At 41.9% G+C, this 22,927-nt stretch overlaps 5 protein-coding genes across 7 annotated transcripts in view; 3 read left to right on the top strand and 2 right to left on the bottom strand.

Moving 5' to 3' along the window:
- Positions 1-1,007: 1,007 nt before the first annotated feature.
- On the top strand, positions 1,008-2,146 carry LOC6541246 (eukaryotic translation initiation factor 3 subunit F-2). Its single transcript, XM_001970737.3, has 2 exons — positions 1,008-1,188; positions 1,252-2,146. Exons 1-2 carry the CDS (start codon positions 1,084-1,086, stop codon positions 2,005-2,007), a joined length of 861 nt encoding a protein of 286 aa, XP_001970773.2. The 5' UTR covers positions 1,008-1,083; the 3' UTR covers positions 2,008-2,146.
- Positions 2,147-2,918: 772 nt separating this feature from the next.
- On the top strand, positions 2,919-5,889 carry LOC6543174 (zinc finger protein 25). Its single transcript, XM_026978775.1, has 2 exons — positions 2,919-3,621; positions 4,663-5,889. The coding sequence occupies exons 1-2, from the start codon at positions 3,201-3,203 to the stop codon at positions 5,496-5,498; spliced, it is 1,257 nt and encodes a 418-aa protein (XP_026834576.1). The 5' UTR covers positions 2,919-3,200; the 3' UTR covers positions 5,499-5,889.
- Positions 5,890-9,551: 3,662 nt separating this feature from the next.
- LOC6542246 (trichohyalin) lies at positions 9,552-11,669 on the bottom strand. Its single transcript, XM_001970735.3, has 2 exons — positions 10,973-11,669; positions 9,552-10,631 (listed from the first exon to the last, which is right to left on the bottom strand). Exons 1-2 carry the CDS (start codon positions 11,495-11,497, stop codon positions 9,618-9,620), a joined length of 1,539 nt encoding a protein of 512 aa, XP_001970771.1. The 5' UTR covers positions 11,498-11,669; the 3' UTR covers positions 9,552-9,617.
- A 229-nt stretch (positions 11,670-11,898) lies between these two features.
- LOC6542278 (tetratricopeptide repeat protein 7B) lies at positions 11,899-17,022 on the bottom strand. Of its 2 annotated transcripts, none has more exons than XM_001970734.3 (9): positions 16,616-17,022; positions 16,273-16,555; positions 15,932-16,043; positions 14,935-15,874; positions 14,309-14,857; positions 13,467-13,594; positions 13,286-13,399; positions 12,509-12,705; positions 11,899-12,448 (listed from the first exon to the last, which is right to left on the bottom strand). In XM_001970734.3, exons 1-9 carry the CDS (start codon positions 16,743-16,745, stop codon positions 12,316-12,318), a joined length of 2,586 nt encoding a protein of 861 aa, XP_001970770.1. In that variant the 5' UTR covers positions 16,746-17,022; the 3' UTR covers positions 11,899-12,315. The 2 variants fall into 2 exon arrangements, with proteins under 2 accessions (XP_001970770.1, XP_015014666.1); XM_015159180.2 differs by having other exon boundaries at positions 13,467-13,564.
- A 370-nt stretch (positions 17,023-17,392) lies between these two features.
- LOC6540965 (probable RNA methyltransferase bin3) overlaps positions 17,393-22,927 on the top strand; it is a 28,695-nt gene continuing 23,160 nt past the window's right edge. Inside the window, exon 1 of one of the 2 annotated variants that reach the window (XM_001970732.3) lies at positions 17,393-17,643. The gene's annotated coding sequence lies outside the window, so the exon portion shown is untranslated. The remainder of the gene's footprint in view (positions 17,644-22,927) is intronic. The other variant, XM_026979531.1, reaches the window with a different exon arrangement.

The raw sequence follows: 22,927 nt of genomic DNA, 5'->3' as shown, positions 1-22,927 counted from the left end.
TGCCCATTTCGCATTTACACCAATTAGATAGGATTAATAAAAATACATTACATACAATATTATACAATACTACATATAATATTATTAAAATATATGTACATTTAAATCAACGAATTTGTAGAATATACTGAAAATGGCCTTTTAAAGAAAAATTATAATTTTTAGGACAAACTGCGTAGGTGTTATTGCTCGAAGTCAACATCCTAACTATTATTGTTCCAGAGATCCCTACGTTCATTTCGACAGACAGACGACGGACGAATATCTACTTTATAAGGCGGGAAACGCTTCCTCCTGCCTGCCACATACTTTTTAACAATCTAGTTTACCCTCTTATTCTGCAAACTACACGTATAATATGGAATGCAGGATAGCCATGGATTGGGCCAAACACTTCATGAATTTGAAGTCTGTGATTCAACACGGTGTGAACATATTCCGTTATCGAATTATAAACGTTATCGATTTGAGACTCAAGCTATTGCTAAAACCATTTTAAGGAGCGGGAATTTTACATGCTAATGTCTTCTTGCTTCAAACAAGATCTACGTGTAAAATATACACTGTAGATGTTAGGTAAAGTTATATTAGAGACCCCTATAAAAAGAACTCGAAATAGAGAGTTTTATCACGAATGTGGGTAACAAAATCACGAATTAACCAAATTCGTAAAACGTTGCCCATGACAGGAAGAAAAAAGCAAACTTTATTTGGTAACTTTAAATATTTTATAAAAAAGAAATAGTAGAAGCGCGCAACAATACTGATGACCCTATATTTGGGGTTTTTTAGTCGAGGCTTGTAACTTCCCTAATAACCGTTACCAAATTGCAAACTATTTAATACGGTGATAATTCTTATTATTATGTTCTTATGGCATACACATCTGTAAAATAAAGTTTCAATGTATATTGTTTCTATTTACCATTTCAAATTGATTATAAATAGGAAATCATAAGTACAGCTAGCTACTTCCCTTTTAAGTTCTCTTCGCATTTTACAACACTGGATCGAGGTGAAGCAAAAGCGCAGCCAAGTTTGCTTTTCCAACTTCCTTTTTAAACTGGCATATTTTTGTAACTCATGATGTCCAGGAATTTAGGAATGCGAGCTAAGGTGCTTATAAAGCCGTTGGTGCTTTTCCAAATTATTGACTCCTACGAGCGCCGGCCAAAAGGTGACAATCAGGTAAGTGAGCGCACATCAATCTACTGCCCAACTATGATCTCTCTTCCAATGAACAAATCAAAGGTTATTGGCACTTTGCTGGGTCGCAACAAGGAGGGCCACTTTGAGATTACCAACTGTTTTACTGTGCCGCACAAGGAGCATCCGGAGATCAACCGCATTGATCTGGATATCGCTTATGCCTCCGAGATCCTAGAGCTAAACATGCTGACCTATCCGAACGAGCGCGTGCTGGGATGGTTCTGTACTGGAAAATCTGTGTCCCGCTCCGCGTCCCTGCTCCACGACTATTATGCCAGAGAATGCGGCGAAGTACAGCCATTGCACCTGGTAGTGGATGCAACCCTGAAGAGCCAGCGACTTTCGACCCGACTGTACTGTGCTGTGGAGATCGGAGTGCCCGGTGGCACCAAAGGACTGATGTTCTCATTAGTTCCACTGGAGATTAGCAACGGAAATTCCGACCTGGTGGCTCTGCGTTCCATTGAGAAGCAATCGCTGCAACAGGGAACCAAGCAACTGGATCGCTTCATTCCAGAGCTGGTGCAGGTAGTGGATGCCACTAGGGACATACAACAGCGTCTGGACTTGGTGCTGCGCTACATCAAAGATGTCTTGGACAGGAAGAGAAAACCGGACAACGTCGTCGGCAGAGCCCTTCATGCCGCTCTCACCGCTGTACCGGTGATGGACCCGGACAAATTTCGCCTCATGTTCAATACCAACTTGCGGGATATGCTCATGGCCATCACGCTTTCCACAATGATAAAGACCCAGCTGGAGATCAGTGAGAAACTGTCTTGCATGCAGGATCAGTGATCAATGAGGAAAAACTGACTTGATAAATCAGTAATGGGAATTACGGGGAAATCCCGAACTCCACTTATTCGTTTTCTTCATGCGGCTTTTGGTATATACAACATCTCACTTAAGAAATTGTGCTTAATTGTGCTTTAATTAAAAGAAGTATGCATTCAACAAATATGCAAAAGTACACAATTTGTCCCTTTTTAGGTCAAACGTACTTAAAACAAGGGAACAAGTCGTATATAGATTATTATATTGGTATCGGCTCTTGAACTTTGGAATCTAGAATCATCGCATCCAGTGGAGATTATGGGCTCGTGCCGTTAAGGCTTCCCCCGTTCTACACAGCTTACGTTTGGTTGTTCAAAAACCTCTTAGGCAATGCGTGACCGGCATTCTATTGCAGCTTCCCATTCGTAGACCCTTTGCTAGAGCATTTTCAGAGCAAGCGAGTCATTTGGCCAACTCATTTGGCCGTTTAGGCCCCAAAACGTTAGCGGTAAATACAACAACAGCGCGACGGCTGGGAAACCCTCAGCGGATCGATGATCTCTACGGACGATGATAAGGTCCGGTACAGATCTATTTCGGTCTGTTCGACTCTCGACGCAGAGGGCACGACGGAGGATGGGAGTGGAAAGGTGGCCGGGGATGTGGACCACCCAAATAATGGCGAGATAATACCGCCTTATCGCGGTTCAGGGACAGTCGGCGGATGTCCACCGGGGCAATCAATTAGCTGGCACGAACTGAAAATTAGCAAACGTTGACGTTGACCGTCGATAGTAGCCCTACGACACCCCTCTCCTCAGACGAATCTCCCGTTGTCTCTCTGCGCCCCCACCCCCCAGCCGAACTGACGCCTCCGCCGCCTCTGACTTATCGCTGAAGCCAAGGGCTATCGGTGTGCCCCGGTCGCCTTTCCTGATAGACATCGCTGGCAACATTGCTCGGAGGAGTGGATCGGATGCGGGCCCACAACCTCAGACGTCCAGCGACCGGCGATCCGAGCAGACGCTCCAAGTATTAAGACTGTGGTCAAACCGTAATGAGATCCGATTTCAAAATGAAAACCCAGGTAGACTGAGTTTGGACCACAACCCAAGGAAAACCACTATGCCAAACGTCCGCGTCGGTCGGGAATTCCTTGATTGAACCTATAGTGTATACCGCGATCGTCCGCCAGATTTTGGCAACTAAGTATTATGCTCTCGCTGCTGCCGCACCACCCGCTCGTCTGCCGCTGCTGCCTGCTGGAGCAGCCGCCGCTCTACCACAGTCTCCATGACGCCTCTAGTCAGCTGGCTGTGGAGCTGAAGGCCCTGGCTCCCGCCCTGCGTCTGGATCCGGGCGACAACCTCACCGACGTGATCTGCGACCTCTGCCTCCGCCGCCTGCACGACGCCCGCGACTTCCAGCGGCGGTGCGAGCACTCCGAGCAGGTGCTCCGCATGCGACACGAGCACTGGAAGCACACAGTGGCCGTGGGAGACGCCTTGGCCCTGGACGATGTGCTCGAATGCCTGGAGCGAGAAGTGGGCAGCTTGGAGGGACCCGTGTCCATGCCCCTGCAAACCAGCAAGCCAGTGGCCTATGTGACGCCCTTAATGGAGACCGTTGATTTTGGTATGTTATCACGCACGGGGCGAACACATAAGTTTCATAGCCAAGGCCGGCCAAAGAACCAGGGATTAGGTCACAATAGAAAATTTATTATAAAATGTTTCGTCTTTCTGACACATGCTGATAGCAGGCTGATAACCAACACGAATTTAATTAAGGTTGTTTTTCTATAGGGATCAAGCCATAAAATGTAATAAATAATCTGCTAGACAAAAGTTATGCATTCATGAACAAAGAGACACTAATACCTGCTACTCATAGAGTTAAAGGATACGTATACATATATATTGATCAGCATCAACAACCGAGTCGATATAGTCATGTCAGTCCGTCCGTCCCTTATACAGTTATCAGCCATTGGACCATATCATATAGCTGCAATAGACATAATCGAAAAAGAAATGAAAACAAGAGAGAATACTATAGTCGAGTTCGCCGACTATCAGATACGCGTTACTCAGCTAGTGGAAGTGCGAACTAGCAATTTCAACATTATCTGGAATATCGGTAAAAATTGGGGGAAAAAGGATAAAAAGGATGAAAAAAACTTAGAAGTGTTGGCGTGGCAGTATTGGGCGGTTTACTAACAAGAAATTGAAAAAATTTCAAAACATTTTTCAAAAGTGTGGGCGTGGCAGTTTTCCGCGGTTTGTGGGCGTGGCAACATCGCTTAACAAACTTGCACTGCGTCTATGTCTCTGGAATCTGCATGCTTACTTTCAACTTTATAGCTTTTATAGTTCAGTTCGGACAGACTCCGCTATTGATCCTGATGAAGAATATGGTTGGCAACACTTCCTTCTGCCTGTTACACCTTTTTCAACGAATCTAGTATACCCTTTTACTCTACCAGTAACGGGCATAATTATGTTAAGTTTGTTTTTGATTGCAAATTACTCCAAGGGTATAAATACAGCTTGCCGATGCTAACTTCCATTCCTGTTTCAATTGCAAGATTCCATTGATATGCTGGCGACTATAGCGTTCTCTCTTGTATTATCCTTTAAATTCCATATTTTAACCCTTACCCTTTCATGACCACAGAAAGCCTGGACTTCCAAGACAGCTCGCCCAGTGAACAAGAGACTCCCTCATTCTGGGAATCGTCGCTGGATTCAGGCAGCCTAAACACTCCGCTTCACCAGCCGGAGACTGCCGAGCTCTTTGCAGTCGAGCCTGCCACGCTTCCGGAATCATCCGAAGAACCGGCTCAGGAAGCCGCAGAAAAGCCCAAGATGCGGAGGACCAGGCCGCGCCAGGAAAACCTCAAGCCCAAGGAGAAGAAGGCCGCAGGCGCCTTGCACCCGCGATCCTTGCACCCGTGCGCCGAGTGCGAGAAAAAGTTCACTCGCAACTTTCAGCTCAAGCTGCACATGTCAGCCGTGCACGGGATGGGCGAGATGAGGTACCAGTGCGAGGAGTGCGGCAAGAACTTTGCCTCGCGGCACAGTCTTCGGTACCATGTCAAGTCGGTGCACTCCACGGAGCGTCCCTTCGGCTGCCAGCACTGCGAGCGACGCTTCATCTTGCGCACGCAGCTGCTGTCCCACCTGCGGACCCACACGGGCGAGGCCAAGCCGCGCATATTCGAGTGCCAACGCTGCTCAAAGAGCTGGCCCACCAAGTCCGACCTCCGCACCCACATGCGCTCCCACAACCCCAACATGGAGCGGCCCTTCAAGTGCGATCGCTGCGCGAAGGCCTTCTTCACTCGTGGCCACCTCAACTCCCACCTGCTGGTGCACACCGGCGAGAAGCCATTCGCCTGCGAGTACTGTGACAAGTGCTACCAGAGCGTTGGCAACCTGAACAATCACATGGTGCGCCTGCACGCAGAGATCATCGAGGCCCAGTTGGAGAGCGAGGGTATCGAGAGTTGAGGCCCACACCCGCATCCTAGGAAGAGGCTGCACCAAGTATTAGGGGCGCTGGAGGGGCAATTACACCGAGTCCACCACCTATAGCTTTTACATTACAGTCAATGTATTTATATAATATCATTTCTTGGCGAAATATGAATTAGCTCCTAACTACACAGTAACTTTAGAGTTAATTATTTCAAGTTGTCCAAACATTCATTCTGTTTTCTTATTGAACCATTCATTCAAATTAATTCCAAGTTAATATATGTATAAACCTAAGCCTGGATGAGATAATCTACTCATTACTGTGGTAGTTGCCACTAATTGCATATACAAATTTACATCCACTTTCAGTGGTAGTTCTTAAACCAACCCATATTGGAAATATGTGCATATGTGTTCGGCAGCCACATAAATAAAATATTTGTACTATTATAAAAAAAATGTTCCTTTTTTCTATAACATTGAATAAGAATACTTTTTGATTGAAAATGCACATTTAAGCATCGTTTTGAAAAGCTTCACGAAAGAAACAGTTTGTTCTGAGTTTTTAGGTCGTTGATCGTTAATTAAAACGAACGCAACCTGTAGATAAAAGCGATTGGGAATCTCTAATGCATATGATATTCTTAGTCTTGACTACTAAGTTAGTTGATCTGCCCAGAAGTATATGAAGTATACCTTCCTTCGTGGATTTGTTTTTTAGGCATTGCATTATTATTGCCCAACAATGGATTTGGCAAGCATTTCCTATCTTATCTTGTTCGTCGCAATAACGCAAAGCAAACGGTTGATTGCCAAACGCAGCTGCGAGGAGAAAGTAGCAAAACACCCAACATACACAAAAAAAAACTGAAAACCGAAGGTAAAAACACAAAACATTTGAAATAGAAATCGTGAAAAAATGTGGAATCGAAATAAGATTAAAGCTCATAAGATGCGGCGACAAAACGTACAACAGCTAAAATAACAAAACCCCAAAAAACAATAAATCGCAATTGAATTTATGGCTTAAAATCAATTTACAAAGAATGCTCATAAAAATATCCACAATTTGTTCACCTCTACAGCGATGATAGCACGTACTAAGGACTCTGCCCTATATTTATTTCAGGTTCTTATAAAACCCAATACAGGGCTTATCGCCCAAGCCTCGGTTTATTTGCACGCGTGCTATAATATGTGTGTCTACCACCTATTTAGCACAAAAATAAAATGTGAACACAGATCGTATTTCAAGAAGAAGCGATTGACAGAGGGGCCAAGAAAGGGTCGATCCACAGCAAGATTGTAAGAAAAAGCGCAAGTAAAATTTTCCAGTTATTATCAGTGGGGACTCTCGTCGGCGTAGTGACGAAACATTCATTTCTACAGCATAGATACATCTTCCAACCCGAAGTAAAATGTATCTTTGGCCGGCAAGGCTATGCGCTTTCTACAAAGTAGTAGTGGAGTTTCTACAAATGTTTGTCTCTCAAATCACAGCCTAAAATTGTTTAAATCAACTATAAAATATATGTAACCCATGTCAAAAAAGTTCTTAACGAAGTATAAATAATGGGCGAAAAAAATATAATGAAAAATGTATAACAATTCTTAGAGGTGTGGGCGTGACAGTTTTGGGCGGCTTGTAGGCATAAGAGTGGGCGTAACCACTTGCGCTGAGTCTATGTCTCTAGAATCTGCATGCTTAATATTCTATCTCTTTTAGTTCCTGAGATCTCGACTCTAATGCGGACGAACATGGCCAGCATGACTCGTCCAGTGATCCTCATCAAGAATATATATATAAAGTTGTAGGGTCGAAAACGCTTTCTTTTACCTGTTACATACTTTTCTTCGAATCTAGTATAAGCTTTTACTCTACTTTTAATCTACTTATAAAAGATTTTTATTTATTCCGCGCACTTTATTAATATATTTTATTGCCCAATTTTTTAAATGTTCTCTTTTACACTTTCACCACTTTTTCTCCAGAAGTCATTTTTTCAAAGTCTTGGTAATCCCTTTAGTTTAGTTTTTGATTGGCGTATCACTTGTTATGCTCGGACAACTACAGTATAATATATTTGCATTAGAAAGTGATTAGAAACACGACTATTATGTGTTCGCAGACACTCCTGGTGCCGCCCAGAGTAATAAATTCTTAGCACGTAAACTGTAGTGCTTAATATATATCGTCTAATCTCGGCATTTAAAATTTTTTTAAATTTAAAATTTTTTAAAAGACTTTTTGTATATTTAAGTATTTTAGTATATTAAAGTTTGAATTTAAAATAAGCTTAAAATAAAGAATCAAAAAATTTTTTTCTGAAAAAATTTTTCATAGAAAAGCATTTAAAATAAATTTATATAAAATTATAACATTTTTTGGAAACTATATATTTTACATGTATGCCATTTATAATTACATGACGTCAGTTTTAATTTGGGACATTGTACTCGTAAAAGTTTGTTATAAATTCTTATAACGACTGCGTATCGTACGACCGCGTCTACAAGACGAAACAAATTTTTAATCCGGTTCCTCGTAGTGTAACGTAGGTCATGCTATGCAGACTCGCTGATGATTATGTATCAGGTAGAATACCCTATAGGTATATATATTCTAGATCAGAGAGTCGATCTGGCTACAGATGTCTGTCTCCGTCTAAACGTCGAGATCTCTGGGACAATTAAAGCTGGATTAAGCATGCAAATTCTAGAGACGTAGACGCAGCGGGAATTTTATTCAGAAGATAACCACACCCACTTACCGCACACACTTTCAACAATGTTCATTTGTGGTGTCATTTTTATCGATATGACAAAAATATTTAGGCACTCTAACGCCACACGTCCACACTTAAAACATATACTTAGGCTTCTTCTGGATATTACTAAAATATTGTAAATATAAATATAAATATTTTGGAATTTCTCTAATCGTGGAAATCGATCAAAGCGTTCTCTTAATACTCTTGCTCAGAAGTTGACAATGCAACGAAGGAACCACTACGTTCTTATGAAGAAGGTTTCATCTTAATCAGTATCCTTAATCAGTCTCTAAGTTTTAAAGCTGTCTGCATTAAGCTTTGCTACATGTGTTCCCTCAATTACAGGTAATATATGAGTCGGAACGGGACGGACTGCCACAGGAGCAGTTGGTTACATGTGGCATTCAATTTGTTAAATTGAAAAATTTGTGACATGTAATTTTAATTTGATAATTTTTAATTAATAATTAAAATAATAATAATTAAAAATTAATAATTTTAATTTAATGTTTGATCAAAACAGTTGCTATGAAATATTTAATATAAAATAATAGAAATATTAACTATGATCGGTTTGAGATGCATAGTATATCCAATGACGTGGTAGAGAATCATACACGCTCCAAAATCCTGGGGGAGGCTACTCAAAGCGTAGACAAGACGAGTTTCTAGAACTAATTTCACGTTACAGTCCGCATCGTCCGTTTAGTGAAAATCAAGCCTCACTAACTATAAAATAAATATGCCACTGTGCATGAGCACGGCATTTGTTTCAATTTCAAAACCACCACGACAATTATGCACTTGAGCTCTAAAACCGAGATAGCAGTTAAAGTGTTAATCTAATTAACTTTGATAGAGACTAAGAGCTTGAACTCAGGAAACGACCGCTGCCCTGGGTCGACGATGAATCAGACTCAATGGGGTCTGATAACCTTGTCTCAGTTTGGGATGCATGTGCATCTTGCCTTTAATTCGCGGAGCTCTTACTCACTGTGAGTATTTGCACTTCCGAAACGTGATCGATTCGAAATAAGAGGAAACTAAGGGGAGTCTTTCCTCTTGGGACACTGTCCCAATTCAAGGCCTCTGACTGAGTCTCCCACTGCCTACGTGCTCTGCAGTTCCTGGACCAGGGTGGGGTACACTTTTGTCTCCACGAACCCGTGCTTATTGATTATACGGCTTTGTTATCACTGTTCAGTTGGCTGAGAAGATACAAATCTATAGATCGGATTTAAACCATGCGCTGGGGCTTATGGATGACTTATGCACTGGGAAGTACATGACTTGACTTAGTATTAAATGACTTTATTAACGTACAACCAGCAACAATTTGTATATATGTACATAACCATCAAAAATGTATCTTCCGAACAAGCTATTCCCTGCCAGATTGCTCAAAGAGCAGGCGACCCAGCTTTATCTGCTGCTGGACATAAGAGTTGAGCGCTGGGTTATCCTGGCCCAACGAACCACTAACAGCGCCCTCGGGTGTGACGGACTGGCGCACCAGTTCCCGCAGGCTGGCAGAGATCTTGGCGGTACGGAAGCGATCATTTTGGCGCCGTTGGCGACACTCAACAAAGCGCTGGGACTGATGGCGCTTGCGTTCGATATCCTCGCGGAGCTGATCCCTGCGCAAGCGCTCTTCCTGCTGTCGCTCCCGCCAGTGCTCCTCGTGATGTAGCTGCTCCATGTAGTTGTCGAGCTGCATACGCTTGAGGTACGATTCCAACAGCTGGCCACGCAACTCGTCCGCCCGCCGCAGGCGTTGCGTTAGCCGCATGCAGATGTCGCGCTTACGCAGCGTGTCGTCCAGGTGTTGCTCCTCCTGATGCACGGTGACAGCCTCGCTGCGACGCAACTCCTCGCACCGTCTCTGCGAAATGTTAAGGTCTCGCTCCAGCCGTCTGGCCTCCAGCCGCTTCTTGACCGCAGCGTCCTTGGCGTTAAGGGCTCCTCGCAATCGTTTGAGCTCTGCCAGATCGCGCTCAGCCAAGGTCTGCAGTCGCGCCTTGGTCACAAGGTAGTCCTGGAATTGTTTGTCGTGCACCGCATGCTTGTAAGCTTCCAGCTGCTCCACCTGAAGAAGCTGCCGCTCAAGCCGCTCGTTCTCCCAGAACTTCCGCGCCAACCAGGCCGTCTCCTTGTCGGCGGCCTGTTGCCTCCGTTTTTCCGCCATGCAGTTGAGGATCTTCTGGTCGTGACTGGGCACCTGCTGATATGCGGCTCGCACCATTGGCGCAAGGCACAAGTTGGCCATCGAGCTGCTTAACGAGCTCTTCTTGACCTGCGCTTGGCATGACACCACAGCCAAATTTTCTTGCGATTTGGATTTGGCTCGTCCGATGATAGAGAGGTTGGGTGCGTCGTTGAGGGGGGCCAAAAATTTCTGTTGAGGTAGTAAAGGGTTGAACAACAGCAAACACGTATGTATTTCACGAATATTTAATTTTTTAAGATGTAGGAAGGTAGGGATGCGATTGTTCCCAGATTGGTCACGAGCACCACGTAGCGGCGATTACATTTGTTGCTTACTGACGTCTAATTTTAAAGTCTTAACTTGTTAAGAGTTAATTGGCAACATAAATAATAAAATGGAAAAAATATAAACATTTTCCTGCCTTTATAGCTCTTCATTCAGACAGACGGACCGACGGACGGATATGGGGAGATCGACTCCATTCGCTTTGTGTCCAATCTGATAACCTCTTCCATGTCATCTAAGCTTACTTGAAGCATTTTGCAATCCTTTTGAGCACGGCGCCTTCGACGATCCTGAGGTATTCGTTGTACTTTCTGTGTAGGCTGCTTCCCTCGGGACTCGCAACTGCGACTTCCTGCGCTTTTTGACCGCCGACTCCTGCCTGAGCTTGTAATTGTTTTCTGGCAGTCGAAGGATCCCCGCCTGCTGTGGGGAACCTTTCGCTCGGTTGACGTTCTGGAAGCACTTCGGTGGCCCTGGCTGCTAGAACTAATTTTGCAGCTCAGACTTTCCCGTCGCTGCAATTGCTCTAGAGTCTTAATGTCGTTTTCCAGTTGCAGCAACTCCTTGACGCTCTCCTGCCGCTGAATTCCGTGCCCACTCACGGAACCGCCGCTGTGGGAGCTATAGCAGTCGCAGTGGCATATGTCGCAGCAGCTGTCGGTTAACTCCAGTTGCTCCAGCAGGTCCAAGTGCTCTGCCTTGGACTGGTCCTTGCCTTTGCTTTTGGCCCGCGACTCGCTGCGTCCGCGACGCTTTCGTTTGGGCGTCATTATGCTTGTGGAACTAATCGCCCATCAAGATTCAAGTAGCTGATCTAACGGGGCCAAAGTTTAAACTGGAACACGAAATGAATGACCCGGGATTTTTTAAGAGTGGCGTAATAAACCCAAATTCCTATGCTTGCTCTGCAGCGACACATTCGACTGCCTTGTTTATTTTTTATTGATTGGACGTACGTTACGCTAGTTGCCCAGGGCAACGACACAAGCGCACCGAATATAAAGGAAATGGGACATAGCTGCAAGTAAACTCCTTGGTAGTTATAAGGTCTAAATTTGGCCTTTAGCGCATAATGCGGAAGTTATCGGCGTCAATTAGCTAATGCGGAAAGTGAAAGGTCGCGACAGAGTAATATGCGTTTTACTAAAAATAAAACAAGCACTAAAACTTATCAGCATGATTTTCCCACTGCAGAAAATGGACCTCAAAAATAACTAAGAGTTGCATCCACCGGTTCAAAATAAGAAAAAATAACTTCACGAAGTACTATATATTTATATAATAACCAATATTGTATGCAATTAACAACACCTATTGGAGTAATCAATTTAACCAAACCATCTCCTTAAAAAGTTGATGATTAAGGAAGATAGAAGAATTGTTCACTGAATACCGATTAGCTTGGACAAGTCTTGTTCGTAATTTACAAGCACAATATTTAAACATTTGTTGCTTCAATACTGCAATATAACAATTTTCACACGAGGGAATTAGGAAGTACAGTAAGTTTAGTAATAGTATTGCTGTTCACTTTTAGGTTTAGGGTTAAATCTGCTACAAACAAACAAAACAAGACACGACAGTGTTCCTATTCAAACACCAAAGGTATAGAAGTAAAAGGTAGCACCGGACATGATGGCTCCAACTGCAGCGACGTGGCGAAGCAATCGGCTGAGGCATGGAAATCGCCCAGGATCTCCATCACCTTTCCCAGTGCGAACCTGGTAAATTCGTCAATTTGAATTTTGTTTCGAGTGTTGAGTATATGTCTTCAAGCTTACCAAATTTTTGGGCAGCTCGGATCCAGTTTAGCCGCATCTTTAAGCATTTTTTCAGCCAATCTGGGCTCGCCCAGTATTAAATGCGCTTCTCCTAATGCACGCAGAGCTTCTGTATGATTTGGGTTGGCGGCCACGGCGTTCAGGAAACATTGCTTGGCGTCAAACCACTGCTCCAAATAGACATGCACCTGACCACGCTAAAAAAAAAGAATAGTACTGAAGTTAGTGAGAATTGGAATGAAATAAATCAATAGTGGAGGATTTGAATATACGCAGTTTTAATATCCTTGCAGGTCTCGCCAAATACAAATCTATTTATCAAGCCTACATAGATAATGTAGACGGATTGTCACTGATCAAATTTCAAAAAAAATGCATGTTTGCAATTCTAACCTATCGTTCCAATATAAGCTATATCATATAGTATTTCTGCCTGTTCGGCTTTAAGTTTGATCTGTGCGCATATGTTTAAAGATTGGTATAAGACAGGCAAACAAATAAAAATCCTTTAAAGCAAGAGAGAACGCTGTAGTCGAGTTCCCCGGCTATCAGATACCCGTTACTCAGCTGGTGGAACTGCGAACGAGAAATTTCAACATTTTCCTGACATCGATAGAAATTGGGAAAAAATATGGAATATGGAATAGTTTATGAGATCGCGACGTTCATACGTCAGCTAATACTTTTCAACGAATCTAGAATATCCTTTTACTCTACGAGTTACGGGTATGGAAATAAGCAATGGGATGATGACACTTCAATAATTGTTCTACGTACCATAAACATAATCTGATGCGAAAGCGGATAAATCTGTGAAGCCTCGTGTATGCAGTTGAGTGCCTCGTTGGGCTGATCGATGCGGAGATAGACATCAGCCAGCAGAAGCCATATCTTAAATGAATCCATTTAGCCACAGTAAATACATAAACTTATATACTAAACGAAATTAAAGACGCACTTCAATCTGTAGCATCCATGGGCGTCGAGGTCCAGGACGTTGCGTAAATGAGCTAAGTGAACTTGCTGCTTCACTCAGAGCCTGTTCAACGCGCGAGACTGCAGCCAATGAAGCCGCGTACACAGAATCTTTAAAGAGCGAAATTCATATTAGTTTTTTCGAGAAAAACCTATACATAACGAAAAGACAAAAGGTTGAAACGGAAACAAAGACAAGTATAGAAAACATTTTGAGATCATGCAAATATGGTTCAGAAGAGGGCAGAAAGGTAATAATATCGCCTAACAGATAACGAGCCAAGAGCACATTTTCCAAAAAATATACTTTAGTAGTTAATTAATAATACGTTTAGCATTAGCATTTCGAGTGTCCCAAATACCGTTTAATGGTATTTTTGAGATCTTCGAAGACATAAATCTAAGTAGAAGATCTTTAAGTAGAAGAACGTACAAATGTTGGTGCACTAAAAGAAGTCTTTAAAGTTATTTACAAAATGTAAGTGTTAGTAGGTATGTGTTAAAAGAAGTAATGCATGGGGGGAAATCAAAGATCAGATAATTAAATCTAGATAACTACTGAACCAGAAAAATTTGAATGAATGTGACACCCGGTGTTGACCAATTTCGATCTATAGGCGAAATCGAAGCTGGATTAAACCGGAATTTTCTTAGCAAACTTACAATTATTTATGCGAGTTTGATTTGTTTGTTATGTATAATACATAGATTCCGCAGAGTTTGGGATACAGATATATATACGAGTGTATATACACAGAACATTCACATTATTAGATAGAGAGATATGAATAAGTCAGATGCAAACGGCAGCTATCGAGCTCTTACTTGAATCCTTGTCGGACATCTGTGAAGAATGTGCCAAGTGAACACCACTCTTGGTATCCGAGTGTTTCTCCTCCTCTCCCGCTAGCTGGGCTTCGTAAACGTCCCGCCAAACGGCCAACATATGCTGCACAGTGCCCAGCGCAGTCTCCGGGTCCTCTAGATGCAGCTGCAGGTGTGCCTTAACGTGCAGTAGCTCCAGGTTATCGGGGAACTCGTGTAAAGCATCCTCCACAACCCCCAAAGCTTCACGAGGACGGCGCGACGCTGTCAGCAACAGTGCGAATAGGTGTAGACATGGCGCATGTTCCATACGCAACGCCAGGGCGAAACGAATATGAACCAACGCCTCCGCCAGCTGTCCCAAAAGCGCGTATTGCAACGACAAGTAGTATTCCGCCAGGTGGTCGTTCCCATCCAACTGCACAGCGCGCTCCAAGGCATCCAAAGCCAGCTTGTGACACGCATCTCGCTCGCTTTTTAGATTTGACTGGATGGCTAGCTGTTGGTGACCGATGCCCACAAAGAGTTGGCTTCGTGATGGTCGCAGGCCTGTACATGGAGCAAGTGGAGTTTGGATTAGCGTAATGAAATGATTCAATACATACATATATTAAATGTCATCTTACCCTTTACTTCGCGCTTGAGCGCTTGCTGAGCATAGTCGAGACCTTGCTTTACCGTCTCCAGACTCTCGTAGCAAAGGCGAGAAGCCAACAGACAAGGCAAGGGATCAGAAGGAGTCAACTTCATTGATTCTTGCAAGACCCTTAGAGCGTGCGAGTGTTTTTCGGCTGCCATCAAACTTAATCCGTACTGCCGCCACACATGCTGTTCACCGAAGCTGAACTTTAGCGCCTTCTCAAAGGACTCATTTAATAGCTGCACGAGCCCCCAGCGCACAGTAGCCAAGGTCAGGAGGTCATAGACGGCCGTAACGTTGCCCATAGCATGCTGACGGGCCTGTCTGAACTCAGGACTCTGCGACAAAACTGTATCCCTCACAGCCAGTGCCTCGGCTATAAGGAGCAACAGGATCACCTCTTCCTGCTGGTTCCGAGGGTTGAACTGCTGTCGGGCTGCGTATTTTCGCGGCTTCCAAAGTTTTTTGGAGGACCCTCCTCGCAGCGTCCCACCTCCAGATTTTCCGGTAAAGGGAGGCGAGTAAATCGTGCCTGAGATCCCTCTTAGAAGCACCTCAGCTAGCTGGCGGGCCAGCGTAAGGCGCAACGATTGAGTAGCCCGCGTTTCGATGGCGTTCAACATGATTCTATAGCGTTCAACGGCCTCTTGAAGCTTTTCCGTCTTAATCAGCACTATAGGTGCCCGCTGTAGGGCAGTCTCTAGGATGGCGCCCATCCTGCGGTTCATTTCCAGTCCGCTTGGCCCACTCGCCGGTATAGTACTGCTGATGGCAAAACTGCTGCTCGACGGCTGCACAGTAGACGCGTTTACATTCAACGTAGAACCAGCAGTCGAGTTGTTGGATGAGCCACTGGTCCCACTGACGACATCGTATTCCTGCAGATAGAGCAGGCCCAGATCAGATGCGCGCTCAAAGCAGCTAATCTGGAATTAGAAATTAAACAATAAGTTACATTCTAAAAGTGCAATCGAGGATCTTACCATTTCCGTGTCCTTTTCGGCCTTCTTAAACTTAGATGACGGCTTCGTAGTCTGCTGCTCCAGGCACAGTCCCTTGATGGCATACGACTCCGCAAGGATCTTTAGGCTGCGACTATTAAATAGATACATATGTATGCATAAGAGCAATGAAGTATTAGGATTTTGATCGACATCAAAACGATGTAGTTTAATTGGCTGTGTCCTGGAGAGCTACAATACTATTTCAGAAGACATGCGATTTATATTGAAACACCCGGATTGATCTGTATATTCAACTTCATTGCAAGTTCCCCATGCAATAGAAGAGAATAATTTGGTTACTAAACCTTGTCGCAACTTACAGAGTCAGCTCCTTCTCGGCAAGCGTGTTGAGTTCCGCCTTGACAAAATTGTCCAGGCTCTGTTCATACTCGCCGCAGGCGAAGCACAGCTTGGCCAGCAGCAGATAGGCGTCCAGGGCGATGCCCGCCTTCTGGCCACTCTCGCCTAAAGCCAAGTGAAGGAAGCGCCGGGCCTCGGTCAATCCAGACTTGGCACGCCCAAAGTTGGAGTCTGACGCGAGTGCGTTTTCCTCCAAGTAACTCTCCAGACGGGCTTCTCCCACCAGAAAGTTGGCCAGGCACTCTGTTCAACGAAAGAGTGCAGTCATTGCAGGAGTACCGTCAGCAGCGGAAACCTTCTTACCATTGTGCGGGGACCCGGTCTTCAGTTCATCCGTTAGATCGATGACCCGGTGCCACTTGCCATCGCTGCGACAGCTCTCAATCAGGGCCTCCACTTTGGTTGTGGTGTTACGCATGTTCCTGTTGGCCATATGTCCACTGCACGGAATGTGTTGCCGAGAGGGTGTATCTCTATGCTCCCTATGTATGTCAGTCTGTGTCTGTGCTCGCTGTAAGCTCCTCTGCGCCTAAAGCAGATTCCTTTAACACTAATTAAATTGTTTTGCAAACATTGGAGTTTTCTTCACTCTTCCTCTTTCTCACATATGGCAACGACAGAACCTGTTATCGATAATCCCGCTAACAGCGTGCTGTAAAGCGAATTGTAATACAGTGCTGCTAAAACATCTGGGGTTCTCTGCTAACTCTCAGTCAGCTGTTCCATACTAATTAATTGTCACAAGCTTGAGTAATTCAACAAAAGCTGCTCAAAATGTTTGTTGAATGGATAAGAACTAGTATTGTTGCTCTTCTCTTGTAAGATGATACCTCGGTTGCCAAATAAAAAATTTTCAATCCTATTAGCCGGATATCTGCATTTTATGTCGTAGTCTCAACCATTACCAACTTGTTATTCGCAAAAAATAGAAGCTATTTATTTTTTATTGTTATAGGAAAATAGTTTTCAAGCTTAAATGTTTCATAATTCTCAGTACTCAAGGTTTTTTTGGCAGATATAGAATTATACAATATATTGTTTTATATACATACTACTTTAAATTTCATTGTTTTCCGATTACTCATTCTTTCTTTTTAAAAATTGGCCACACTGGCGGGCACTGTTAATAGAGAAAATATTAAGTTATGTTAGTTGAAGGTGTTTTCTTGTAAAAGACTCACGTACGTATTGGGCCTCCGCGAAAGGGAACGTATTTTACGGACTTTGGCGATATAATTTATGAAAAGTGTGGTGAATTTAACGGGAATAACAAAACGAAAAGTGAAACAATAGTTCAATTCGCCGCTCAGCAATCATTGGCTCACAGGGGGGTAAGTGTTTTGCCTTTGAGTTCCATTTTTGCATTTTGACTAAAGGCGCAGCACGTGTGGCTTTGTGTGTGGACACTCAGCTGTTCCTACGGTATCTGTATTTCGCGAGCACACACAAAATCAGTTGGAAAGCTAAGAAGAAATGGAGGTAGTCCAGGTAGAGGGCTTGGACAAGAGTAATTTCTAGTTGTGTTCGTATTTTTATGTGCATTTCAATCTTCTAAAAGGACATGCACCAAAAGAGTTATCCTCTCTTTTCGAGTTGAATCGCACTTTTGTTGTCAATTTCGCGAGCCATTTAAGCAAACAAATTTGTTTTCGTTTGTGACCCCCATGTCTACCGTTCTCCCAGTCATCGATAACTTTTATCGCGTGCCCGTCAGATGTCAAAGTTAATTGGCAGTCTTTTATTTTTCACCGGGCCTTGTGTATTTGTTGCTTGAATCTGCAAAATTGGGGTCCCATTTGATTTCACTATACAAAATCTCAGGTAAAATACCCGTATAAATTACCCGTAAGTTACATTTAAACAGAGTTCCTTGCTCGTCTCATTCTTCAACTTTCTAGCCAATCCTTTAGGCGCGGAGAGAATCTCTATTATTATATTAGCCCAACCGAAGGAATTCTTATTGGCGATTGGTTTTAATACGATGCACGTTGGTTTCTTGACCGAACATATAAAATTAAATTACACAAACTACCACCAAAGGCATTAGAATAATATTCTTTGCTACTACTGTCTTGTGGAGCAGCTAGAAGTACGATAAAAGTCGACTACCAGATACCCCTTACTGAGTCAGTGGGAGTGCGAGTGAACCATTTCAAATTCTTTACGCACAAAAAAATCTTTTTATTTTTTCGTGTATGTGTATACATATTCATATAGCAGTCGCCTATGCACGCTATCTCAGTGCGCTTCGTTACGAATTCGTTTTAATTTCCAGCTTGCGACACAATACTATTAGTATAAACAAAAAGTGCTAGAGAGTGATGCCCTTGGCCAACATCCACACGTGAAATAATAAGCAATTTGAAACATTTGAATATATGAATCTTATGAGCCAGAAACATTATGTTCTAGTGTAATCGTGGTATGGAGAATAAATTGACCTGTAAAGATTGAAAAATCAAATATTTTGTACTCGTTTTTTAACAAATAAGAAAATTATCAACATCAAAGATCTTACTTGTTTTTTATATGTGGAGTATGTGTTATAGCGTTTCGTTCCTCGAGTTTCCCGTTTGGGAAAGAAAAAAAGATCGCTAGTGCAAAACTGAAAAGTGGAGAAACGGCGATTTTAAGTTGAAGGTGGCCATTTGTTTACCTATTTACATTCTAAAACTGCTACACTTACACAAACTTACAGCACATTCTGATGATAATTAACTAAAGAAATAAATAATCCATTTTTAAGGTAATTTGTATCTGCGTCTCTTAATAATATCATGTTGCACCTCATTAATATTCATTCAATATCTAAGATCTATCGCACTTATTTACGAAGGAATTTTTCGCGTCACAAGCTATTTTTTTTTTTTGTTGGTGTAAATATTTTGGATTGCCGGAACTACCGCTGTTTCATTTTCCTCCAGGGAGCTCCGTAATACATGAGTAGGATGAGTTAAAAGATGAGTGGAATAGCTAAAAGTCCGTTTGCTTCATTGTTTCTGTTGCATTGCCGTTGCAGTTGTTGTCCCGGCGCAGAGCTGCTTTTGTTTAAGGTCCACAATCTTTTGTTTGCTTTTGCACATTCTTAATCCGCGTCACTGCATCTGTCAACGAGCCGGGGAACTCTCATTAGTGAAGCTTCGTTTTGTGGCCGTTCGTTACTTATTACTTAACTACCCACATCGTCGTGACCTTGATGTGCAAAATAGGTAAATATTAAAAAAAATCAAAAAAGTTACAAGTAAAGAGTACAAATAGAGTATTTTCCGATAAATTTTAAATAGGATGGAATCTTGATTACTTTATTAAGAGATCTGGGGATGAAAGAAGGAAGCCTTAAAGATGTGTTCTTTTGCTTTTACTCCCTAGGTAATCCGCTTTTAAATCAAATTTACTGGGATTAAGAACTGAACTGAACGGGATGTGTTGTAAGAATGTGAACATCGTTGTTAAAATTGTTTTTCTTCATTTGGTTTATTATCTTGGTAAACTTAGAAAGATAAGCCAATTCCAAGATCTTTTCAAGATTCCTCTTCATAATGTCAATGTACCTATTGCGATCCATTCACTTCAATTCACTTCAGTTTTCCGACGCCACCGGAACGGGGGCAATGTGCCAGAATATAACAGAAAAGTCTTCGTATGCTTTTCCAAACGCCTATATGCAACATTGACTGCACAGTAAACAAATACTATTGCATACATTTCTTTTTGCTCCGTTTTGATATTGTTCAGTCAACTGATTTCTTGTCTGTAATTCAAAATCAGTAACATTATCTAAACGAAGAAAATTATATTGATTTCAGTCAAATGTTGCAACGCGGTGAAGGAGACATTTGGGCCCATATAAAGTATATATATTCTTGATCAGTATCAACCGTAGAGTCGATTCGTCCGTTTCTACACAAACTAGTTTCTGCATAAAATCTTCTTTAAAGTCTTTATATTGCAGGTAGTATATGTAAGTCGGATGGAGCCAGATCAGACCACTGTATACATCATATACATAGCTGCTGTTTCTAGGCGGAATTGATTGAAAATATTATAAAGAAATAATAGTTTCCTTGTTTTTGATCACAAAGCTTCCTTTCTTGATTATGGATTGAGATTTGTTCCCCCAAACATTGCGTCTTTGCTCTCGTCTGACCATATACCTTCACTGTTAGGGTGGCCAACTAAAATGATCTTGGTAAACTCCTCAAACTAAGCTATATTTTTTGACAATAATGCATTTATTGTAATATAATAATTTAATTTAATAAATGTATACATTTTTATAAACAAAATTAAAAAAGCATTTCGTTCTAATCACTTTCTAAAAGCGCACTCTTTTCGAAAAATCGCTCCAACACTGACTACAAGTTAACTCATTGCGTTGAACCTTGTTTGTATGTTTCTATGGGATTTCCTCTCTGGACGCTCGGTGACTGGTCAACAAACCTGTTGCTGTTGTTAAAAAATAAAAGCAACAAATTGGAAAGATTCGAGTCGTAACTGCAATAATAGATGTAAAAGTGTTTATTAAATGACAAAACAAAAATATGATCTTTATTTTAAATAGAGGGTATCTTATCCTTGTCGCTTAACATTATCATTAGTTTGCACAGTTTCCATAGTCATATAATATTATAATATTGCTTTTAACAAGAAATCAAGATTGGTTTAGATTGAAGCTAATATATATATCTTTGAAGTTAATTCATAAATGCCTCCGTTTTTAATTCAGGCAAAAACCATTCATCCATTTAAGGAGTTTGGTAATGTTGTAAATGGTACGATTGTTATATTGTTGTGCAGACTACTACGAAAATAAAACCAAACAAGAATGCTATAGTCGAGTTCCTCGACTGTCAGATACCCATTACTAAGCCAGTGGAAATTTCAACATTTTCTGGAATATCGTTAAAAATTTTCTAAAAGTTTGGGCGTGACAGTTATGGGCCGTTTGCGAGTCTTAGACTATTCGTGGCAAAAAGTTTTTAGGCAATTAGTATTTGGATGTAGACAAATTGTCTATGTATTTGAAATCTGCATGCTTAATCTCAACTTTCTAGCTTTTATAGTTCCTGACATCTGCACGTTAATACGGACGGACAGGCAGACGGACATGGCCAGATCGACTAGGCTCTTTATCCTGATCAAAAATATATATGCATACATACTTTAAATGTATGTACATACTTTTCAACGAATCTAGTATACCCTTTTTCACTACGACTATAAAAAATAAAAAACTGTTTCAAAAGTGTGGGATATGTCTCTGGAATCTGCAACAGTCTGAAACAAATCAGTTTAGAACCGCTTACGTGTTTTGTCCTGTTTTTTAGGCTGAAGATACTTCGGTGTAAAAAGTCCATAAATTTCTACAATATTAAATTAGAAATTGTGAACATTGAAAACATTTCATTTCAAAGAGAAGACAATATGATCAAACAACAAGCTAAACAAAAAGTTGGGAGTAGTAAGCATGTAGATTCTATCTTTAGACACAGTACCGGGAAACTACTTAGCTGAGTAACGGGTATCTGATTGTCGAGGATAGCTACTATTGTGTTTTTGCAGGTCTTGCTCATTTTCCGATCGTTCCTTTGAAAAAGAACTAATTCATAATTCCGATAACTTAATAAAATAGTGTACGCCATCACAACAACTAATCAATCAACTAATAATCAATCAAGCTTGAATCCATTTTCTATTAAACTTTCGATTACCCTATACGATTGCGTAAAAAGGCGGCCGTTTTTATGGAGAGGCCTGACATGGCTAGATTGACTAAGTGTTTTTTATAGTGATAAAAAATATGTATAAATTATAGGGTTAAAAAATTCACTGCCTTCCCACGATTTTTTATTGGAGCAGCTTCGGAGTGAATACGGATAAGTTGTTAATGAATATAAGTTGTTCGTGGAAGTGCACACTAGAAATTTTATATGTAATTACCACTGTATCTCATAAGGTCACACCACGTCGTCAGTTTGCCTATAACTTCGATAACGATAAAGAGTATAGGTGGTTCCTGTAAGTCGTGGTAGCCGAACTGCTCCGCATGGTGCAGGTAGTCCTGGTACTTGTAATTGCTTTCGTGGCCACGACAAACCAGGCATTTTAGTCTGAATCTCTCATCTGCTCTTCGGTTGGAAATTTGCGGAGACTGCTCAGTGTTTCCATTTGTGCCCTTATCACATTGTCGAGCTATTTATAGTTTTGCTAGCTGCTTTTTGCTCAGGCTTTTCTTTTAATTTTTGCTGCGGTATTGTAGGTGTTGTTCTCTATTATGTTGCGGTTGATACTGTATGATTGTCAAAGCTGTTGTCAAAGCTTTTGTGCTTAGAGAATATCCTTATTCGTTTTGGACTTAATGTCACTGTGGACGGCAATCTATGCACATAGTGACGAATCGCACCAGGGAGCGTTTAAAGGCAACTAGTACGAAGCACTACAAAATTTCTGCGGTTGTTCGTACATACAACATCAATTTAAACAATCTAGTGAAATTGCACACCAAGACTACCAACTTCAAGCACGTTAGAACCTATATGTACTTATCAAGATACATATATACATATGCTGATACTAAGTTTATTCAAACTAGTTCTGGTCGTAGTATTCAAGTAT

Source organism: Drosophila erecta, unplaced genomic scaffold, assembly GCF_003286155.1.
Source record: "Drosophila erecta strain 14021-0224.00,06,07 unplaced genomic scaffold, DereRS2 tig00000055-arrow-pilon, whole genome shotgun sequence".
In the NCBI taxonomy this organism is placed as follows: domain Eukaryota; kingdom Metazoa; phylum Arthropoda; class Insecta; order Diptera; family Drosophilidae; genus Drosophila; species Drosophila erecta.
Note: the sequence above shows the minus strand (reverse complement) of the source record. Positions and strands in the feature narration are given on the sequence as shown.